Source organism: Pieris rapae, chromosome 20 (genome assembly GCF_905147795.1).
Source record: "Pieris rapae chromosome 20, ilPieRapa1.1, whole genome shotgun sequence".
In the NCBI taxonomy this organism is placed as follows: domain Eukaryota; kingdom Metazoa; phylum Arthropoda; class Insecta; order Lepidoptera; family Pieridae; genus Pieris; species Pieris rapae.
In genome coordinates, this window is record NC_059528.1 from 7,828,603 (window position 1) to 7,852,260 (window position 23,658).

Genomic DNA, 23,658 nt, shown 5'->3' on the forward strand with positions numbered 1-23,658 from the left:
AAAATACGTACATCGAATATTGTGTATTGGTCTATAAGTCTTTGAAGTTCAAAGAGAGTGAAGTTCTACAAATAAATCTCTTCTTTAATATAATAGAAGAAAGTTTTGCATTTTTTTTTTTTAATTTGTAACAATTATAATATCAAGCTAAACATTTCTCGACTGATAAAAAATATGTCATCACCCACTTGAAATCAATAATGTAACAGTACTTGTAGAGTATTTTTAAATTCACTTGAACATTTACGTAAATGTTGTAACGAATTTAAAAATGTATTAGAAATATATTCGTAGTAAAGTAAGATCTGTATATTGATTAGATTATATAATGTGTATATATAAATGTGAAAGGAAGTAAGTAAAATAAATCTTTTGTTATCATAAATATATCTATGTATAGTCAGACTTAGTAGACTTTCCATCGAGATCAGTATCTACGCGAACGAAATCGCGGGGCATTGCAATATTATTTCTTAAGACTGTTAGTAAAACCAATAAGTCAAAAGTTCTTGAACATTGTTTTCGATTAAAGTTATAATGACTTTAAAAGACACTTTTACGTCTTCAAAGATTTATCGATGTATACTACTATAGATAATACGACGCGCTTCAAGGCATGTATTTCTAAACCAAAGGGACCAGATCTCTTTCATACGATATAGAATTACGAGCCTACAGTATGACCATAATCAGCTACAGCACCCCAGGGATGACACCCATGTTGAAAGTTCGTGCCAGCCTTTGAGGATTTTTTTTAAAATATCCTATAGGAAATCCTCCACTGGGAACTGATTCACAAAAGGAAATGCCTATCAAAGCGAGCTGAGGAAGGTTTCCAACTCCAGGTGGTGCAGATGAAACATGGAACTAGTTCGGCTCGAGCAGTGATGTGAATAGCCTTGGACTTCGCCTCCATTGCCAAAACAGTGCAGGCGGATGTTCTCGCCACCATTTTGGAACCACAATGGCAAGTGATTAATTTTCTTTCATTTTCAATTGCTATTATTCTGACAAGGTTAAAAATAAATACTTACTCTTAATTTGTGTGTAAAATAAAAGATCACTTATTTATTATGAAAATCAAATTGTTTTAATGTATTTAAGTATAAATCTGAGCAGTGTTGGCCTAGTGGCTTCAGCGTTCGACTCTCATACCTAAGGTCGTAGGTTCGATCCCCGGCTGTGCACCAATGGGCTTGCTTTCTATGTGCGCATTTAACATTTGCTCGAACGGTGAAGGAAAATATCGTGAGGACACCGACAAGTCTTAGACCCAAAAAGTGTCTCAGGCACTGGGGGCTGATCACCTACTTGCCTACTAGATTTAAAAATGATCATGAAACAGATTCAGAAATCTGAGGCCGAGACCTAAAGAGGTTGTAGTGCAACTGATTAATTTTATTTATTTAAGTATAAATCTACCAAAACACCAAAAATTTTTTTCTTTTGTATACACGTATTCAATTTTAATAATAATAGAAATCTTAATTGCAGTTTCCAATAATTGGATCCATTAATAGAAAAATGGTTTAACGAAGATTAAAGTGAATTATGGGAACTGATTGTATTCAAATTGGCTTCGCAAGGTGATGGAGCCATTATAAAGTTGCTCGGTTGAAAATTCAACGATGTTTTCTTTAATGTCGGATACAGAAAATGTATAATAAAGAAACAACATATTAGTTTGAAACAGTTTTATTTTTGAGCTACAACTTACTTCATGTTCAAAATGACATCTCTAAGTAATTATTAGTTTATGTATATAAATACCAAAAAAACTTAAAACCTAAACCATTTTGTAACTAATTAAAACATGAGAGGTGTCAAGGGACATCCGGATGGAAAGAAGTTCCTTTCGGTTAATTAGTGAAGGAATTGTAAAAATACATAATATATATAATATACCCATTCGACTTAGGATCCTTCAAGAAACGAGCGCACCGATTCTTAAAAGGCCTCGCGAGTCTTCTAGCATCGAGAGCGTCCACGGGCGGCGGTATCACATAACATCAGATGAGCCTCCTGCCCGTTTGTCCCCTGTTCTATAAGAAAAATCAGTAAATACAGTTAATAATTAGCATAAATACTTTAAATTATTTCAAAACTAAGAAAAATAAATACTACTAATATATAAGTTTGATTGTTGTTGGGTTAGGCAATCCTTCTGAGTCCACAATCCTAAACAAACAAGTGCCGCGTTCAATCTGAGTGCCGCCTCTGATTATCCACTGGCCTGGATCATTCAGAACTAACTAACTAACTAACTGTTAAGTATGTTTTTTTTTGTTTTCCCTTTACTATTTTTGCACTTCTTGTCTACCCTATCTAATATACTCATAGTGGTTTTTTCCTTTACTCACAGTGGTTGTCTGGAAGAAATCGCTCTAAAGCGATAAGGCCGCCAGTTGCTTGTCATTAAATTATGTTTAATATTTTCCTTTTATGTAATGCAACGAAGTGTTAATAAATAAATAAATAAATAAATAAATAACTGACAATGTAAAATAAAAAATAAAATACGTTTATTATGGAACATAAGATAGACAGGTATCACTTATTCCACGTCATTAAATTTGAACCTGTAAGCATCCCTATTCATCGGTACAGAAGACCGAGAGAAAAAGCCGGCGTAAAAAACTCTCGGTACGCTTTTTAAAAAGCAAATCATCAAACAACCCTTATTTTAAAACAAATATAGCAAATTAATTAGAAGAATACCTACACTACCCATCAACCTATCAACCTACATGTCTACCTACCTATCTACCTCCCCACTTCTACCTACCTACATGCCTATCTACCTAGAAACAATTGGACTGCGATCACCTTCGAATCTTCCACCGCAACGTGTCCTGTGCCATTCATGTACCGGACAATACAATAAAATGTTACATCTAGCAACACAATAGGCTCAGGTAGGCCTGCATTGCCCTTTCTTAACCCATTTTCTCAGGTGCATCTTGCATAGTCGATATAATCCTAACTATTCGTATCAAATAGGTAAAATACTTGAAAACCTAACTAAATACACAACGTAGCAATTATGCACGATTTATTGCTAATTGCATACTTTATTGCCTTGTAATGGCACTGCAGTTTTCTTGTGGACACAGAGAACGTAAAAACTTTATATGTTAAAGTTGGGACGTTTACTACCGGTTCCTCTACAAAAGACTTCGGAAAAATATGTTTCAAATTCCGATAGTAAACGCTAGTAAACAACTTTTCTTTTGATATATTTTTATATGTGAAATACAAATGAATCTTCTTGGGTTTACAATTAATCAGTCATTGAAAAACTCGCCTGAAACTTTTTTTGGGCCTCCATTACTTTAATGCCGAGGCCTCCAGACCTCTAAATCCGCATTTACTATCTTTAATGTATCAGTGGTTTCCCACCAAGATAGAAAAGTTAAAGATAGCAAGGGCCAATTACATAGTTCTAAGAAAAAACCCAGTGACCCAGCAACTGTTACTTTTTAACCGCGAATAGGAACTGTTCTTCTCGTACCACTTTATTGTTAATGGTTGGCTGTTAACCACTGAACTGCCGTGTATCTTACGTTAGAATAAAAACTTCCTCAGCAGATGCCGGTCAACTCTCAAACTTTCCGCAAACACGACCTTCCTTCAACCAGCCCGTCTCTTGTCTTAAATTTTACCCATTATTATAAGTCACATATCCTAGATAACGACTTTCCGTCTTTATAATTAGATAAGGACTTTTTCATTCATCACTCTGGATCCATCTGATGGCAAGTAAGCGACGGTAACATTAACTCATACGCTTTGAGGCGTATATTAACAAAGTTAATAATCCCTTGTGGTGTGGTGGAAATGGGCAAAACTACTGTGAGAGTGTTATAATATGATGCGCTATTATTGATATGATATCATTTGCAGCATAATTCCAGGATTAAGGCGTATATTTTATAAATTTTTCGACCTTATTTTTTGGTTCTGTGGGCACAACGAGCTCAGAATAAAAACATAATGTTTCTTAATTAATATCTAATAATTCAAAGACGTAGGAAACGGGAAGAACAGATCTTTATTTTACTGTCACGGTTGTACGATCACCAAAGTTTTAACAAAATGTTTGTAAGCAATACACCGTAATAAATAAAGCATTTTTAAGATACCATCTCGTATCACCTGCAAGTAAGGCTGCAGTTAGCACCTTACTAAATGCCCTGCCTTCTACACCTTTTGTCCCGTAAAAATGTGGATAAACTATCATTTTATTCTATAAAACAAACACAGTCCTACTCTATTATTATGGTAATACTCTTCATTGAATGGTATTATAAGCTATTTGAGATGAATATTAAATTTAGTTCAATACATCTACGTGTTTAGGAATAAATTTATTGTAAGATTAAGATATAAGACCATTCGATATAATATTAGACAAGAGTATATTCCAGGTTAAGGGAAAATCCCGGGAACATAGTTAGGCCAGAAGCTAGCATACACCAAACGATGATATTGCGAGCTTCACATTATTGAATTCAAGGCAAATTAACCACAATTACGAATAGTTGCATTACGAGGTGGGGGCAAGTAAAGACCTAAATGGGTCATTGCGTTAGACTGCATGTGATTTTATTAATCCTATAAATTAACTAACGGCACGTTTCGGCTTCGCATAAATTGTCATTTATAATTTTGTAGATATTGATATGTTCTTTAATATTATGGAACAGTTTTTGTTCTATCATCAATAGTTTTCGCAGCGCGTGCGATGAAATATATTTTATAGTACCTTTGGTAACATTATTGTAGTATTTAGTAGGGATTCTTATTTTTTCTTGTAATTAATTGCCTATTTAGGCATTATTCAGTGATATTGTAGCACTCAAATGTTAAAAGAATTTCTAAAATCAGTCCAGTACTTTTTGAGATAATGTTTTTATTGAACAGTCCAGAACATACCCAGATACAGACTAGTAAAAACCCACTTTAGTAAGGGCCGATATTAAATTCTATAAATGAACCGTCAAAACGGCTACACGGAAATTGAGTAAGTTATCGAACTAACGAACTCTTAGACCGTGTGCAGTTTAGGGACGACTCACATCTGACATAAATTATATGCCGCAGCCCACTTGCTTATTTAGCTGTTCAATAAACATTCTAGATTTTTTACCAAACAGCGCCGTTTAACTAGCAAACAAAAGGTAGTTTAATATGGAGAAGAATGGAAAAGTATTTCCATGCTACATACAACAAAACAAACTCATCTTAAATATCGCCAGCCATGGCTACTCACAATGCCAGGCTCGCAAGTGCGTTGCCAGCCTTTTAAGAATATTACGATAATTAAATTAATATCCTTAATTGGAATGGCCCAGTGGGATAAAAAAAGAGAGGATTCCCACCAAAACTTGGGAAGATGAAATAAAAAAGATAGTGGAAGAAGGAAGAGTGTGAATCGTCACAAGGAATAGGGGTGAGTGGAAGAATTTGGAGAAGGGCTTCACTCCGTTGGAGGCCAAGTACTAGTGAAAACATAAATAATAATAATAATGTTAATCTTTATTTCTTCTCTCACATATACAAAGTGTATGTAAGAGACTGGTCTCTTTAACAGGAGACCTGAGTGCCAGATAGCCAGCCACCGGACCGGAACACGTACAATCAGATCATTGTCATAATATAAAATAGAAGAAAAAAGTAAACGCTAAAAGAAAAAAATTGCAAACGGAGCTGTAAAATTAAATTTGGTGCGTGTGTGCATATGCGTTTGTGTGTCTCTATGTGTATGTGTGAGTGTGTCAAATGACATGGACTTAGTGTAACTATAGTGTACACGAATAAAGGCTACTTCTAATTTTTATTAATTAAATTATTTTAATATTCATAAATTGTAAAGCTATTAGTAGAAACAGTATTTCATAACTATTTCCACTTGAACATCATTAAGTATTAATGCACAAATTTCGTTGATGTGCAGAGTCCCCGCAGAGGCAAGTTAATTCAATCCCTGTATAACGTTACAGAAAGGTTACAGATAATCCAATTCTGTTATTTATGTTCAGCGTTGGGTAAAATAAATCACTATAATCAGATTTATATGAGATATGAATGATACTGGCCAATAATTTTTCGGAGAGCATAATACACATGTATACAAAAAGCCCCGAATACGGAAGTGAAAAACCTACGACGTCTTAATATAAAGGTTTGCTAATTATTTAGTTTAATTTCTTAATATGATTAGTTGTGTTATAAGATTGATAAATTGAGATCATTCGTGATTAGTTTTCCACATTTCTACATTTATCTTTGTCCTCAACAACATTCCTCCATTTTACCCCTCTAGTTCTTTTTCTTCTTCTTTTTCGTTTTTTCTAGTTCTATAACGTTATTTGTCCATCTCATCTTTTGTCGTCCTATACATCTTTTTTCAGTTAGTACAGTCCATGTCGTTGTTTCAAGTGTCCATCTTTTATCCCGCGCTCAAGAAGGTACGACGGATTAGCGCTTAATTCAATCGTGACTTCTTTATACACAAACATAAACAGATAATTATATCTGTATCTGTATGAACATGAGTGGCGCCACAATTTTCAAATTTCAGCGTCAAGTGCGTGAGCAGGCACTCTGGCACATTATGATTTGAGATGCCTAGTTTTAGTTTAAAAAAAAAAAGACCGATTTCCTCAAGATGTTTTCGTTTCGTTCGAACGAGTGTTTGATGCCTAAAAGTACACTGATATGCAATCTGGCATCGAACCTACGGGATGGGTTACACAGCTGTTTTCATTTGTGTGTTTAAGCTGTAAATATCGGAGGTAGTACAGTGCAGATCTATTTAAATTACAATTAAATAACTAAAAGGGTTCAAGTGCAGCGGCGCTAATTAAAGATTTAAATTTTAGCCTGGTTAGTACCAGCCCCAGATCTGACACGATCCGATACGTAAGTATCACAATACAGCGAAGAAATGTTTTTTTTTTAAATATATTATAAAGTATTATTATTCTCCTGTAAGTGATATTTTTAGAAATGAAAGAGATTAAACTTAAACACTGCCAATATTAAAGGTACACTGCCACACGGACCAAAATTTTTAAATTTTCTTTTTATTAGTTTTTAATTATTTTATTACTACTCTGTCGGTTAAGAAAATTTTAGATACTGTATATTTGATGGTTATGTTTATATTTTAATAACTAATTAAACATTTCTTAACTAGTATACATCCGTTAAAATGCATAAATTAAAGACTCCTTAACACTGACGTTTCAGGAATCCTTTAAATTTTTAAGGTCCAATCTACTCGGAGCCTAACACGATTAGCAAGATATTATATACGTTTATAATTTAAGATATATAAAAATAAAATGATGTGTATATATGTAAATAGACAACGGTAAAAGCCTCATCCAAGGCTTTCTACAATTTATAAATGTATATCTACAGCTGAGATCGCCCGCCGTTGCAATTTTCTCTGTGCATCTGGCATAGTTGAATTGATTTGCAAATTTAATGGCCACATAGTGCGCGGCAAAAAACGCTCAGTTGTAGAACGATGGACGTCGAGAACCGAGATCTCGAATGCTTTCAATTATATTATTGTTTTCCGTAATGCAAAAAATAATAATTTGTTAATATATTTTGGTTTAATATATTTGGGTATATATAGAATTTATTAATTAAAAAAAAGTGGTAACAACCTTTTTCCCACTTTGGCCTCAGATCTGTATCTGTTTCATGATCATTTGTTAATCTTTTTGGGTCTAAGGCAATCTTGTATCAGGATGTTTTCTTTCAAGGATCGAGCGAATGTTAAATGCGCACATAGAAATAAAGTTCATTGGTGCACAGCCGAGGATCGAACCTACGACCTCAGGGATTAGTGTCGCACGCTAAAACCACTAGGCCACTGCTCTTTTAGATATGCTAAGAAAGAAAAAAGTCATGCACCTATACATAGTCAGTATGAACAAATCTGGCTCAAACTATTTTTCGAATTCTATAGGCTAAAGGTTAACATTTCAAGCAACCCGTTACTAAACCGCAAATAAAGCCGACGATAATTCGTTGCTTTCTACCATACTGTTATTAAACATTCCAGGTGTATAGGGCTGCTACTCAAAATATACAATAAGGAAACAAATACTTATAATAAAATGTAGTTCAACTGGATACTAAAAAGCCTTCATAATCAGTTACGTTCTTATACAAATCTTTAAATAGTCAAATACAAAATAGTAGACTCTTACAGAATATTAAGATTGTCGTTCCTTATTCGTTCCTAAGGTTCAAAATCAACATAGGTTTAGGCAGCTCTCATTCGAATTCGCGAAATCAACAGAATAAACACTACTTATTCAGAGATAGATATATTTGTTAGTAGTCTAAGTTTAATTAAAACATTGTTAAGTGCCTATCTGATAATGCATTGTTAAGCAAAAAATACTAGTAAATCTAAAATTGCATGTGTAATATTTAAAATTTTTGCCAAATTTATTTTTAATGATTTTCATGTATTTTAGAATAGATAACGGCTTATATATAAGAGCCTACTACTACTACTAACCTACAGCTCCGATTTCGTTCCCTTTTTTGTTACTTGGGCCGTGGGGTTCAAGAACACAGGCGCGTTAGAGGCACACTGCCAAACAGACCAATCTTTAAATTGGTTGTATTTTTTTCTTCGTTTTAAAATATATTTATTACTACTATGTATGGAAATTGTAAATACTGTATTGATTGCTATTTTTCGGTTTTAATAAACAAATAAAATATTTTAGTACTAAGCCAATGCGATAGAGTAGATTCCCAGTGGAACTAATACTCGCAAATAGAAGAAAACATAATGAAACACGTAGAACAATGTTCATATACCACTTACTAGGAATTTAACAACGTTCAAACATAAATTTGACAACCCTTACAGCCATAACTATTGTTTTAAAAACACTACACAATCTGAGGTCAATACTAAACAACTTCTGTACATTTTGAAATTTTCTGTTTAGTTATTTCAAATTAAACATAGTGATACGTTAATTTTGTTGTACTGTATGATATAATTGTTTGACATAGAAATAAATTAATACATTTGGTGTGTAATAAAATATGTAACAATAATATTAGTGAATACTTCTTTTTAGAATTTTGGTTTTGATTTGGAAAGTAAGTAGTGTTTTTGTTCGATTGTTAAGTTTTTTTTAAAAAACATTTTGGGATAATATCTAAGGAAAACGTATTAGAAAATTATTACTTGCAGGATCACCGTTAAGAGATGGCTGAGATGTATGCCAGACTTAGTCTTGAACGCCCGAACCCAATAATTAATCCACAATCTCAGATTGTTTTTATATCAGACCGCTAGTTATCCAAATAACCAAACTCTCCCACCATACCATTTTTGGAGACGGAAAGAATGCAATCTTTTCGCTCTTTACACTTATGTTTCATAATCATTATGAACCAAGTAAAGTAAATAAAACCGTACAAATAATATTAAAATAAACATGTCTATCGTCTATGATTAAAACTTGTCAAATAACTTTTAATCATGTTAAAAACTGGTGTTAATTAAAACGTTAAGATATGATAATGGCCCAGTTGAACTGTCATTTTCATACAAAGGTCTATCTGACCTACCATGTATAGCTTGTATCGACTGATGGCTATTATAATCTGTCATGGTTATTGGCATCCTTTTATATCATTTTTATTACATCCTTAATATTTGGATTAAGATATCTATGTCAGGTGGTTAAAAATGGATTGAGATAGATTATTGGGTTTAGGCATTAATGCGCACTCTTAATACTTTAAGAAATATTTATCTAATATCGAATAAACGGAACATTATTTTACAGCCTTTTCATAATCATAATGATTTTTCACGTACTTATAACTATGATTATGCAACATGTTGCTGGAAAAATAATAACAGATGAACATAAAATGGTATCAAGTAATGAATTGTTTCCATACATGGCGGCCATTTTGAAGAAGACTTCATATATAAGCGCAGGCGCTTTGATAGATGAAAGTTGGATTTTAACTGGAGCTGATTCATTATATATGTAAGAACTCGTTTCATTATTAAAAGGGCAAATGATTTTTACATTTCAAATAGGATTCAGTTAATGCCTAATAGAACAGTAACAGTACGTAAATTTCGGAACTACCTTCATCAGTCTCTCTGCATTCGCAATACTATCGCATCTATATCGTAATACTAAAATATCGTACTTTAATATAAAAATGTACTTTTTTATATTAAAAACTGAACAATATCGTTGGCATAAAAGGTTATATTTTCATTATTTATTCTTTGTATTTTTTAAACTTTTGCATAGATTTTATCGCGGGCATTAAGCACGGCGACCGAATCAAGAAATTCCGTAACGAAAAAAACCTAACACACAATGACGATTACGAGATCGGTGACGTAGCGTAAGCGCGGCCCGTGCATCCGATACGCGGTACAGTGAGACAGACTTTATAGTGTGCGTATGTGTTAGTCTGAGTTTGGTAGAGTGGTAGATTGAATTAATATCAATGAAAAAAATATATTTATTTATGTATTGTATACATAATCTTAAATAGAAGAAGTTGGTGTGGTGGAAACACAAACTGGACACAGTTTTTCTATCCACCAGGACGTCCAAAATATTTAGATAATTAACTTATATACATACTAAGACCAGTGACATAATATACAATAAAACATTTCAACCATCAAACCATCAAAAATTGCACAAACAACGTAATAAAACAATTGAAACATTGTCGCTTCATAGATAGCCGGTGCAAGATATATTATAATTATAATTAAATAATTATAAATACATACGTTGATAAAAACTTCTTTAGTGCTTTGCCGCAATAGTCCCCGAGTGCTACACTTTTTTTATAATCTTAGCGTAAAGTGCGGTTTAGTATCGTTGGAAGACAGCAAAAAGTCAAGTTCAGTTTAGAAGATATTATTTTTCAGGATCAGAGATCTTTCTCGTATTCTTCGCGTGCGCTTGGGCAGCATCAACTACAAAAAAGGAGGTTTTCTCTCTCCAGTGAAATACATTCACATACATCCACACTTCGATGACAAAAAACCTCAGTTTGACATAGCATTAATCAAGCTAGCCACTCCTTTGCGGCTGACTCCCAACATGAACCCAATCAAGCTGTTAAAGAAACCACGACAAATAACTGCTACTCATTTTATTGTAACAGCCTGGCCTGCACCTCTTCAGGTATGGTTCTTTTATTGTCGTAGATTGAATTAATGTCACAGAAAAAGCTTTTATTTAATTTCAAGAAAAAAAAATACTGCTTAAATAAATACATATAATTATATAAATTTATAAAAAAGCTATGCATTTATCGGCTGCCCGGCTGCCTTCGAGTACCTCAAGTTGTTTTTTTGGCGATTCCCATATTGGGGATAAATAATTAGGATTTTATTGTCGTTTACTTGTTAAGTATTTAGGTAAACTTAAGTTTTAAGTGTATTGGTAGCGGTTCAATGTTAAGTTTTTTGTATAGCAATGTTGCTACAACATTACTATACTATTTACAGACAGAAACACACAAAATAACAATAATCAAATAAAACATAAAAAATATGAAAGATTTTTGAAGTTATATTTATATAGTAATGTTGCTATAACAAAGAAAATAAGAATAATCAAAGAACACATAAAAAATATGAAAGATTTTTGAAGTTATACTTCTTTTCCAAAAACAATGCGAGTAAATTTTTACGATGCGCACACACACCGTCACAAAAACAGACACCCTGAAGTTAGTTATAGTCAAAATTTTAGTTTTTTTTGTGATATTTAAATAAGCGTTATAGTAAAACGTTTAATGTATTCAATATCTTTTTCTATTGAAAGTGTCGTTTTTTCTACGAACGACGAATACAATTTTTTAAAGGTTTTTATCTTGTTCCTTCAAATAAGTATTTAAACTGATGCACACACTTACACATAACTTCTAAGCGTGTGCATGAGTATACATACGTTTTTTTTAAATAACAAGGCGCGTTTTAACTGCCGATGCACATATCAACCGAAGCAGGCGTTAAAACGTAGTTAATTTTTTGGTTAGGTCTACCAAATTACTGGACTCTTGTAAATTATTTTTTCACTGAACCTAGGTTTCAAAGAATCATACAAGCCTGAATTCCGAGGAGTTGTTCAGAAGACGTATGCTAACAATATCACACGTCCATCCTTTGGATAAGGAGGAATGTGGTGATCACCTGGAAGCCCAGGGAATGAACAATACGGGAGGTGTGATGTGTTTGGACCCACCGGTTGACGGAGATCCATGTCAGGTAAGGAGTTTTAATAAAATGATTAATAATAAACATGAGAAGCTCATCTGAAGTTCAGTGATACTGACTAAGAAGCGGATAAGGCTCTGCTGTTAACGCATCCCGCATAAGGCCATTGTTGGTGGCGCCTTGGGGTTTTAGTGGGTATGCACAATAGCTTTTTAGTGGGTTCTACATAACCCTTCCGCACCAAGCAGTCGCGCCGCGGAAGGGTATGCGCAATGCATTTCCCCAAGTAAAAAAACTGACTAAGAACACTTTTACAATCAGCAGGCTCGCTTGTACATTGCCGACCTTTGAAGAATTGATACTGTTATATCATAACCACCCTATCTGGCTGACATACGAATGACTATGACTATGACATATATTGCATTGTATGTTTCGCAGTAAATTAGGTAAATTAGAGAGTTTATTGAATCTCTAGACAGTTAATTAAAGATCTTTATTCAATCAAGAAGAATTCAATGTTTTGATTCAAATAAAGCAGAGTCTAAAACGTTTAACTATTTATCTGACCGACCGACTTTTAGAGTTTTTGTTTGAAATTGTGGTCTTTGGTGAAATTGTTAACATGTTGTCGACTTCGCTATGATTATTTCGGTGTGATCGTGAAGAACCAGGAGATCTTGGAAATTCCATGTTTTGTTTTATTGTGGTGTAGTGTGCTTAAATGGTTATGTTAGAATAGCTTAGTCTTGTTGCCGTTCAAGTGACCGAACGGCAACAAGACTAAGCTATTCTGGCGGAACTTTAGCGATTTGATCAAATATCGATCTTTAATTAACTGTGTAGTGATTCAATTAACTCTCTGAATACCCCTTTTTACTGCAACATATGTATTATTGTGTCATTCAATCGCATTAGTAGAAATTGTTAAGAAATAATAATTATGTGAAAATATTGAATAAATGAATAAATTAAACTTTTGACGATAGAAGAACTGCGATGCGAGTCTTGTTTTCTTTAAAAGTTATGTTTTTGATGGCATAACCGCACACTAGATCAAATGAATTCCCTTTGCCGAAGTACTAAGTGGTATTTTCACTTGATTTCAGAGAGACACGGGGGCTCCAGTGGTTTTAAATGGAATCCTATGGGGCATCGTATCGTCTTGGAGATCCGAGGACTGTCAACTGGAAAATGGCGCAACCTTCGTCACTCTAGTCTCCAATGTGAATATCACTTCGTGGATACACGCTACTATACATGGCCATAAAGTAACTAAGAAGCACGGAATTGATTATGATGACAATTTCATTTAGTTATATAATATATATTTAAATAAGTTTTTATTTTATTTATTTATTCACACTTCGTTGCAAAGAAACACAAATGACACAATGCAAAAAATTACAAGGAATGCAACGGGCGGCCTTAACGCTAACAAGCGATCTCTTTCAGGCAAGCCTTTTAATTTAGATAACTTCTTTATGAAAGATTATATCCATATGTTAGCCGGTTAATTTATATTTTACAACTTGTCTTTGACGTAGGCCTCCTCTAAGAGCTTCTAGTCTTCTTGGTGTCTAGCTTTACGTAGTCACATAGAGCCAGCTGCTCTTCTTATATCATCTTCCCACCTTTTTATTTGTCATCCTGGTTTTCTTTTGTCAAGTCGCCTCTAGTTAAACGGCGGTGGTTAGTTAAGAGTCTAGGCTGTTAAATGAACGACTTATTAAGCTTGTTCGCTGCGACATATATGTATCATTATCTTTTTTGGTGGATCCTTCTCTGCTCTGAATAGCAGAATAAGTAATAAAATATCGAATAACAATTAATTAATTAATTAATTTTACGAATGCAATCAGCATGTGGTGCCATCTGTTGAAAAAAACTATGCATCATTTTACACCGAATTTGTGAAAAGTGTTCAAGAAATTCCGATCTTAAAGTAATTGATAAGATACATAACCAGGCATTGTCATATCTTGATCGAAGACATGTGTTACCTCATCAAAAAATGTTGTACATCAGAAAGTGCTTTAATATGCAGTATGGAAATATTGCCAGAGAGAAGAGGCCTAATGTGTAAAACTGCTATTCTTCTCTTTCTCTTTTGCAACGGCAAGCAATAAAACATTTCTGTATTTGGAAAAAACATTATATTATTATCAGACTGCAAGGTTGGACGAAGTTCGCTGGGTCAGCTATTACATTATAAATTAAAGCTTAATTAAAAAAATCATACGATAAAATCAAAATATCCTAAACCTATGTTTTTGTTTCGAGTCTGTTGTGTCTACCTGCATTTTTGTTATTGTATTTGTTTTTGAATTTTTGTATAGGTACCTTCTGTGCGTTCTAGTAATAATTATTTAGTCTCTTGTAATGTTTTTTTCTCAGTAAGCGAATTTTTTTTTTATTCCTATGAGAAATTAAGTTATTCTGACCGTATAAACATCAATGAAAATACATATATAGAAATGGCTCCCACTCCACGGCTCCAATATTTTTTCTTGTTAACATTCATTTACATAATTAAAGTTTGTACTTTTAACTGCAATATTAGTCTTACATCATTATATAATATACGTTTATTATTTACCTATCCACGAATGAATACAAATAAAATATTTAAATCAATGCACCGACATCCTTGCTTCTTTAAAACCACGATATTAAAATCCTTTTTAAACCTTTCCACTTCACTGTTCGCCATTTAGCATTATTGCTAGGAGACTATTTGCTTAAGCCCAGACGTTTTAACCCATTAGTTTGGGAAAATATTGCTGAACTGGCAACATTTATTTTTATAGCGTGCTAGAGACGTTTTAATACGTTTAATATGCAAGAGGTGGTTTCTTAGATATACAATAGCCGTATGGATTATTATTTTACTAATCTTTAGAACGCGAACAGCTCTATAATAAACTACCCACATTATAAACAATATTACTTCTGTCAATACATTCAAATCGAAGCTAAGTGAATATGTTAGACAAAGTTACTTTTCATTTAATTTCTTATGATTAATTTTTATTCATGTCTTTGGTTATTTTAAATTTATTGAATGTACGGCTTTCGTTTCATTGTGATTTTGGGAACGACTTTATCTATAAGTATATACGTGACGTTTTTTGTCTTTTTTGAGAAATAAAGTCTTTAAACCTAAACATTGTTTTCCGATATTAGCTTTTATTATCCAAGTTGTGCCTGAATGTATTTTGTATAACTGTTGTTAATTGGTTGTAAAACTTATATATGACATGTTCTCCATGAATTTCAGTGGGCATATTTGTAAAATCGACCATTTTTCTGTGCATTGGCTGATTTATATTAATAAAGGCTATTCTATCTGATATGTCCTTGAATTCTTCTATACTTGATTGTAAGTATTTTTTGATAGAGCCATAGTTTCAATGCTTTTACCTATTCTTTATATTTCCTTTCCTAGTGTAGGATGTTAGGCTATACATTTTTCTCACTCAGGCCTGCTTAGTTTTATAAGAGTGGGGTTACGCCCCGAGAGTCTATCCAGATGTAGGCACTCTCTTCGGCTGTTACATTGCATTCATCAGCTCTGAACATTTAGGTAATCGCCACACTTATAAAACTAAGAAAATCTGAGTGAAGAAAATGTACAGACTTACAACTAAGTAGTATGTCCCAACTTATGGCCGTATAGATTAGTAAGGTTTAATGGGAACTATTTGGGTACAGCACACGTGAATTAATTTACGTATATTTGGTTATCATTTGTATTGCGATACCTTACATTAAATTATATCCTATTTTAATAAAATTATATCCTATATATATCTGCATCTCTAACACAGGTTATAGAACTTAAATGGGATGTACTAAAATGTATATTTAAGACCAGGAACTTTATAAAGAAAAGGAAATTTTTGTTTTTTTGTTTGTTTTTTGTTTATATCCAATAATAATTTATTAGTCAACTTATAGAATCTGCAGAATGTAACTGTGACAGGCCTATGTTTCCCAAGTGGGGCAGAGGGCATGCATCATAGAAAACCAGCCTGGTCGGGCCTTAGCAGCTCCCTTTATTTCACTCAACGCCAGCCTCTGCAATGATGCTTTATTGCCAGGTCTATATAGGTTTATAAAGCTTAAAAGTATTAATCTTCTAATATTATATGGACTTATAATAGTCTATAATTTATAAAGTATTCCAGTTAGCTTGGCAATGTGACTTGTAGCCTTAGAGAGCTTGTGACTTCAGAGCGTATGTCATTTCCACATTATAATACAGCTGTAGATTAATATATCTAAAGAAGGGATCAATCCAGGAATACGTTGTATGATTATTAACTGATGTAAAGGAATGGGCAGTGAGACAACTTTTTAGTTTCCTGGTGGACTTATTTTTTCTGATTATGAGAATCATCGAGAGTTTTACATGCTAACAAAAATATTAATAATAATAATAAAAATCCAGTGGCGCTACAACCCTTGGTTCTTTGCGTCAGATCGCATCTGTTTCTTCGATATTTTTTATTTCATAGACAATGTCATCAATCTTCTGTCTAACACATGTCATCGATGTCTGACATCCCTGAGGGATGAGCGTAGCATGCCAATGGTACTGGACCAACATTGTAATGATTGTTTTTTCTAGTCATATAAACATTGTTAAAAGCGCCATCTATATATTTGTAAGCACAATCTATCATATTTTTCTTATTAGAATAAGACTCACGTCGTAAGGTTGTTTCTAAAACAACCCCTATTTATCTACGTAAATTTTTTCTTCTAGTGATATAAACATTGTTAAACGCGCCCTCTATAAATTTACGTATGAACTTCCTTCAGTATATTTTTCTGATCAGAAACAGATTCACAATGCTAAGGTATTTTCTAAAACAAACCCTATTTATCTACATAAATTATTATTTCTTCTCGTCATATTATAAACATTGTTAAGAGCGCCCTCTATAAATTTACGTATGAACTTCCTTCAGTATATTTTTTGTAAATATATACATAATATAACTACTCTAAAACTTATTTCATTTTGGTCAGTATTTCAAAAAAAATTTTGTAAAATTCGATTTTTATTTTTATTATTGTTATTTAAAAAAAAAATTATTTGTAAATTTGTCATCGGATTATTGAACAATTGGGGTACAAGATCATGCACAGTCTTATGAATAAAAAATAACATTTCTACAAATATCTTTATTAAAATACATCAATATATACATAGTATTTAGACTAGATTGGTTAATCTCAATAGATGGCAATGTGTACCTGATTTTAAAAATAATCACCACAAAAAGGATACCCAACGACCTCAAAATAAAAAGGGGAAATCAGAGGCGAAACCATCTATTTAGGTCTGGGCCTCAGACGTGTGTCATGATAATTTGTCATTCTAATATGCAAGTAGGTGATCAGCCTCCTGTGCCTTTGTGGTTTTTCATCACCGTTCGAGCGAATGTAAATGGAGTCTTTGAATAACTATAATAAAATGTATTTAACTATCGTCTTTAATAAAGTTTAATTCCAATATAGGAAGATTTCATAGAAAGTTCCAGGAGAATAATAAACATCGTCAAGTCGGGTTTAGGTGGTGAGGACAATAGAATATGATTTAGAGAATTACTTTTAATTAATTACTAGAGAACTACGGGAGAATTACTCGGCGCTATTTCCCTAGAATTTGAAGAATGATGAATGAAAGAAAATTGTGGCGAGGATTTGAAACAAGTGGAAGAATCTTAAAGAGGCCTTCTCTCATTCGGACGTCGTGTACTAAAACGACATGAACTTATCGAAATGTAAAGTTTTTTTTTTTTTTTATAGAACAGGGGGCAAACGGGCAGGAGGCTCACCTGAAGTTAAGTGATACCGCCGCCCCACACTCTCAATGCCAGAGGGCTCGCGAGTGCTTTGCGACCTTTTAAGAATTGGTACGCTCTTTTCTTGAATGTAATTCTCGAATAAAGTTCATTTTATATTCATTTCTCCCGTCTTACAAATTCTATTTTTTTTTTTCATTTAGCTGCTGAATATTGTCATAATTACGCCGCATACGCCGTTACGAAGAATATAGATGAACAAAATACGCTATTAATTAATCAAACAAATAATAATTCAATTTCAACATATAACCAGATGTTGCAGAAGAATCCTGGTCTTATTATCATAGGAACTTTTTTTAGAAGATAAGTTATAATTACTCATCTCAACACAGCGTAAACACAATTTGCCAGAAAGAGACGAAATATGGAATCTTAAAAAAATCTTAAGTATCAGGTACACATAGCTAATACATATAATTATTTCTATACGAGTCTCTGCCGTAGCATATACACATTCTATGCCGTTGATAGATGTGGGGACACCTTTCCTGCCGTTTGGATGTAAGTCGCGAGGACGTTGTTTGGGTCTCGAAACTGGGGACGGTCGAACAGCAAAATGCACGTTTAAATTCCCGTCTGTATTTACCTGAAATAAATCAGTGTATAACATTATTAAAAATAAAAAACATCGTATTTTTTGACGTGTAAACATCTCATGAATCGATGAACGTTGGCTGTACGCACGAAAAAGCATGACTCATTGTCTCGTAACGCTCATTGGCCCGTTACGCTCATTGTACCCTGGCGTCTTTCTTTTTAACTCAATTTGCCTATGCGTCCGTAGATTCACTTCCTCTTTGACCCATCAAAAATGATGAAAAGTATGCAACATTTCATAAATGTTTTGTTATGTTATTGTCATATTAAACTATCGTCCGTAAACTAAAAATATATAAACTATATAAAATTATATAAACAACATAGAGGTACTTATATATCTGAAAATATGTATAATTTTGAGCAGTGTCGGTCTAGCTGCTTCAGCGTGCGACTGTTATATCTGAGGTTCGAAACCCGGCAGGGCATCAATGAAAAAAGTGCGTATGTGCTTTCAATGTGCGTATTATCCAAAAAGTAGACGGTGTGTGTCGGTGCACAATAGGCTGATAACCTACTTGCCTATTAAATTAAAAAAAATATCATGAAACAGATACCTAAAAAGGTTGCCCGCCTCCGCCGGTTTATTTTTACTTTTATGTGTAATTCTAAAACAGTATTTACAAAAACAAAGTTTTTACACACAATAATTTATATCAGAATAAATAGTAAAAATGTGTTTATTTACTATAACAATGCACTTGAACGTGAGATATTGTGGTAGATAATGATCCAATCATAAGTATTACGCAGTACGAGAAAATGCCAGCCTCACTTGGATCAAACTTTTTAAATTTGTATTAATTTCATTTTTATTATTTGTATTATCTACTAGCTATTTGGTATTTTATCCATACATTGTGAAACAGAAACTTAGTATTTTAAATAACTCACCACTCATAAAATTATATATCAACGGGTTGATGGCGGAGTTAGCATAGCACAGAACATGTGAGAGAAGCGCCAAGCACGTTAGCACGTCGTTTTGCTTTATGTTTGGTAGATATCTGAAAATAAAGTGCGTTCAGTAAATATAATAATAATAATAATAATTAAAAGTCTTTATTCATTTAAGTACATTTTCTTTTCAAAGTGCAAGATTTGGAAACCCTTTTCAGTAAAAAATATCTGTGTCAGGGTCCATAATATATATTGGATTTGCTGTATAAAAAGAGCCTTGTGTTACTTTTTAAGTTAATTACATAACAGGGTAGGGACTGTAATGTTTTTGTTATTTGTATATAGAACTTAAATGCATTCCCAAACAAAATCCAATTTTTTTTAAGTAACAACGTCTTCTAATTCCATGGTTCCGGCTGCACGCACGAAAAATCATGACGCATACGGCGTTGCCTCGCTCTGAGGCGTTCCATTTAAGGCTTGAGTGCAAGCGAGAGCGCGGAACAAGCGACAAAGAGGCACAATCGGCCTCCACGTTCGGTAGCGTTCGTTCATTAAAAATTTGACATAATTGTATTTATGCGTACAAATAAATGTAACTTGATCGATTAAATTGTGATTTCCATTTAGCTCCTATATATATGCATACAAAATATCTATCAAACAAATAAAATTAACTTTTTCTTTTGAAAAATGCAACCATCAGTATTTTCTTATGACGTTGTCACGTTCAACTATCGACAGTAAACCGACTATACAGATAACCTTATTTTTTCATTTACTACGCATTAACCACTTGTTTGTAAAATTTGTTTTAATTTCAGTTATAACTTATAATTTGTGGAGGTCGCCTCTACGGCGTAGCCATCCTTATAAACTTTCTTTGTAACCAAATCCTTCAAAAGGTTTAGGTTTTTGTATGTGATACTGTTAAAGTTTAATAATTTTCAATTATGAAGATGTTATTTGAGATAAAGCCTTGAAGTAGGCACGAATTTTGTAAGCGTTTATCTGACCCAAAATTTCTCGAAAACTGAAAGTCATATCAACTAGTAAAAGTCCCTAGTTAAATCAGGTTCCAACATAGTATGTGATTCAATTAAAACCGGTACATTATTTTTGAGATTCTATTTCTAAAGATAATATTGGTACATGTTAATTATGATGTCATCTTGGCATACACTATCAATATGGAAACAAATCTGGTATAAATACATATTCCTTAATACAAAACTGTATAAAAAAACTACAAAGTTACTGCATGACTGAAGGTTTGAATTATGGAATTCATAAAATTATTTCTATATTAATGAAGGCTATACAATATTCACCGCCGCAAGCCTCGAAGGCATGAGTGTAGCAGTTATAAAAATATAATTCTACCGACACTCTCGACATATTTGTATGTTCGCAGAGTAAATTCACAGTAGCGATATTGTGTATATTATGTGTTTAATTTTTTTTATACTTTATTATATTTTTTTAAATGTTTCTCGACATTAACGTATTGGTATAGGTTGTTATAATGTGTGTATTTCTGAAATAGATAACTAATTTTTGATAAATTTGTAATAAAAAAATGACATGTTTTGTACAGCTTCAAATTATCTCTCTAAAGAAAATATTCTATTTTAAATGAAAAACGTTTTCCCATTTTCGTATTTTATGATACAGTAATTGGCTACTTGTTGTCGAGTGTTTTCAAATTCGGATATTAAAGCATATTGTTCATGTTAACAAATTAATTCCAAAAAGTCTTTCAACAACTTAATCTCGCCATTTGTATTTGAAGGTCTGTTAGATAAATCAAAGTCAAGTCAAGTCAAAATTCATTTATTCATATAGGTAACATAATGTACACTTATGAACTTAAAAAAAAATTAATATTAAATGAATCTAATTTTACATTTACTGCCTGTTCTCAAATCAAGGGCGTAAAACGGAAGAGAAGAACTGGTAATAAACTCTCCGCCACTCTTTTTAATCGCCAAGTTTTTTTTACACAATGTTTGTAAGGAGCTGCAACCACTACACCATGCTCCATATGACATATTGAGTTCCAAAAACATCAGTAGTGAGTTGCTAGGTTACATATATTTGTTGTTAATATTTAGAAGTGTTAAGCAAATATCAACAATCTTCTTTAGTATAGTTATAAATTTCCCTTTAGATTAGTTTTTTAAACACTCATTTACTGTATACATTGTCGTTCAGAATGTCCATAATAGATCGATTAAGTATTACGTCACGCAGTTCTTAGAGAGTCTTGACCCCCTCCCCCATGTAACACGCTGTAACATTTTTCTGTTGTACCCAAAAGTAAAACGTTTCGTTACCACCCAGTGACTCATTAAAATTGCCATTTATGTCGCTGTTTTTCTGTTTCACAATGAACGGATAAAGTACCAAATAGCTATGCAACACATAAATTATTCGAAAGATAAAAGTTCCAAATGAGATACATGACATTTCATTACGAATAGCGCTATCTGACATTCGTGAAACGCAAAAATAATGTTAGAAACAGGCCCTAATAGTTATAAACTGTCATTTGCTCAGAATTTGAATCTGAATATTTATTTTCAAAAATAAAATGCGCTGATCTAGCTAGATCTGGTAACGCCAATGAAGCCATATCACAGTTTTGATATGCAGGTGAAATATCAGCATGGTTGTATCATTGAGAGCTTCAAATATTGTCTTAAGACCGACTGAATAAATTATCGAGTGATCGACAATGTTTGATGTATCGTCAACCGAATGATTGATTAGCCTTGAGTGACCCGTGTTGACATGATCACTTAATTGACTTGCTGAGCAGTGCTTACACTGGCTATATATAATACGGTCAGCAAAAAATTACATTAATAAACTCAAACCAATATTTTTATGGAATATAAAGTAGATGATAAGCCGTTTATATTAAGCATGAACCACCCACAGACAGACAGGAGGCTTAAGGGTATGTTACATTTAAAACAATTCAATTCACACGTTGTAGAAGTGAAACCTTCATAAATTTTGGTTTCAAGATAATGAGACGAATAAGTTTAATTTTAAAGTCTAATTTACATATTATTAAGTTAGGTCTAGGTGGCATGGAAATCGATAACTATGTTCAAGTTGTATATTCTAGTATTTTTATATTTAGAACACGTGTTTTATAGTTTTAAATCAATTCCATATACGGCGGTGATAGTATTTACTTATAACTTACTTATTTAAATAAAATATTTTTGATTAATTTTAATATTTATCGTTAATCACTACTGCATTTTAGTTATTTTTCCATACGCCAAAGAAGTATAACTTCTAACACGTGTACATACACAACACTCTTTTTTTACTATTTAAAGGTAGTATTAGACTTTTCTTTAAAAAAAATCAATAAATCGTTAATAAAGATGAAATCTAAAATAATTAAAGTTAAGTCGATGGAACGAAAAAGCGACATTAAAAAAGAGACCGATATTAAATTCATAAGATTTAGCGTGGGAAGAAAATGAGATAGACAGCATTTTACAATGTATAAACTGTAAATTAGTGTGTATTTGATCATTCACAGTTCATAATTTTATCGCAAAGAGAATTTTAGGACTTTGTTTTAATTCGCAGTGATTAAATATACCTGTATAATATACTCACCTAAGAACAGATAATAGATGAACAGGGAAGTAGCAGACAGCAAACATAATGACAACAGCTACCAGCATCTTGGCAGCTTTGCGACGGGACCGAAGCTGAGCTGAGAAATTAACAGATATAGATTAATTAGACATAATTGTACGAGCAGCCTATGCTGACATTTTACGAGTGAATTTTTTTTAAAGATATATTATATATTTTATTTGGAGTAATTATAGCCTAAAAATTATTTATTTCTAAGTAACCTAAGTAACGTGAACTTCGTTTCTTCTTGCCTAACCTACCTTCTTAGTACATACCAACCTGGAACATTTACCTATACCCCAGAGACTGTTCGGTTTTCTGGAATAAAACGTTTTAGGTTTTTTTGTGAAT

At 32.8% G+C, this 23,658-nt stretch overlaps 2 protein-coding genes across 2 annotated transcripts in view; one reads left to right on the top strand and one right to left on the bottom strand.

Moving 5' to 3' along the window:
* The first annotated feature begins 9,031 nt into the window (after nucleotides 1-9,031).
* LOC111000415 (trypsin-like) lies at nucleotides 9,032-13,601 on the top strand. Its single transcript, XM_045632667.1, has 5 exons — nucleotides 9,032-9,147; nucleotides 9,843-10,052; nucleotides 10,967-11,225; nucleotides 12,134-12,313; nucleotides 13,372-13,601. The coding sequence occupies exons 2-5, from the start codon at nucleotides 9,859-9,861 to the stop codon at nucleotides 13,576-13,578; spliced, it is 840 nt and encodes a 279-aa protein (XP_045488623.1). The 5' UTR covers nucleotides 9,032-9,147; nucleotides 9,843-9,858; the 3' UTR covers nucleotides 13,579-13,601.
* A 4,635-nt stretch (nucleotides 13,602-18,236) lies between these two features.
* The window catches only part of LOC110993446 (orexin/Hypocretin receptor type 1), a 50,072-nt gene continuing 44,650 nt past the window's right edge, over nucleotides 18,237-23,658 (bottom strand). Inside the window, exons 6-8 of the mRNA XM_045632735.1 lie at nucleotides 23,284-23,383; nucleotides 19,633-19,745; nucleotides 18,237-18,727 (exon numbers count right to left, since the gene is read on the bottom strand). Coding sequence (XP_045488691.1) covers nucleotides 18,546-18,727; nucleotides 19,633-19,745; nucleotides 23,284-23,383 — 395 coding nt within the window. The 3' untranslated portion in view covers nucleotides 18,237-18,545. The remainder of the gene's footprint in view (nucleotides 18,728-19,632; nucleotides 19,746-23,283; nucleotides 23,384-23,658) is intronic.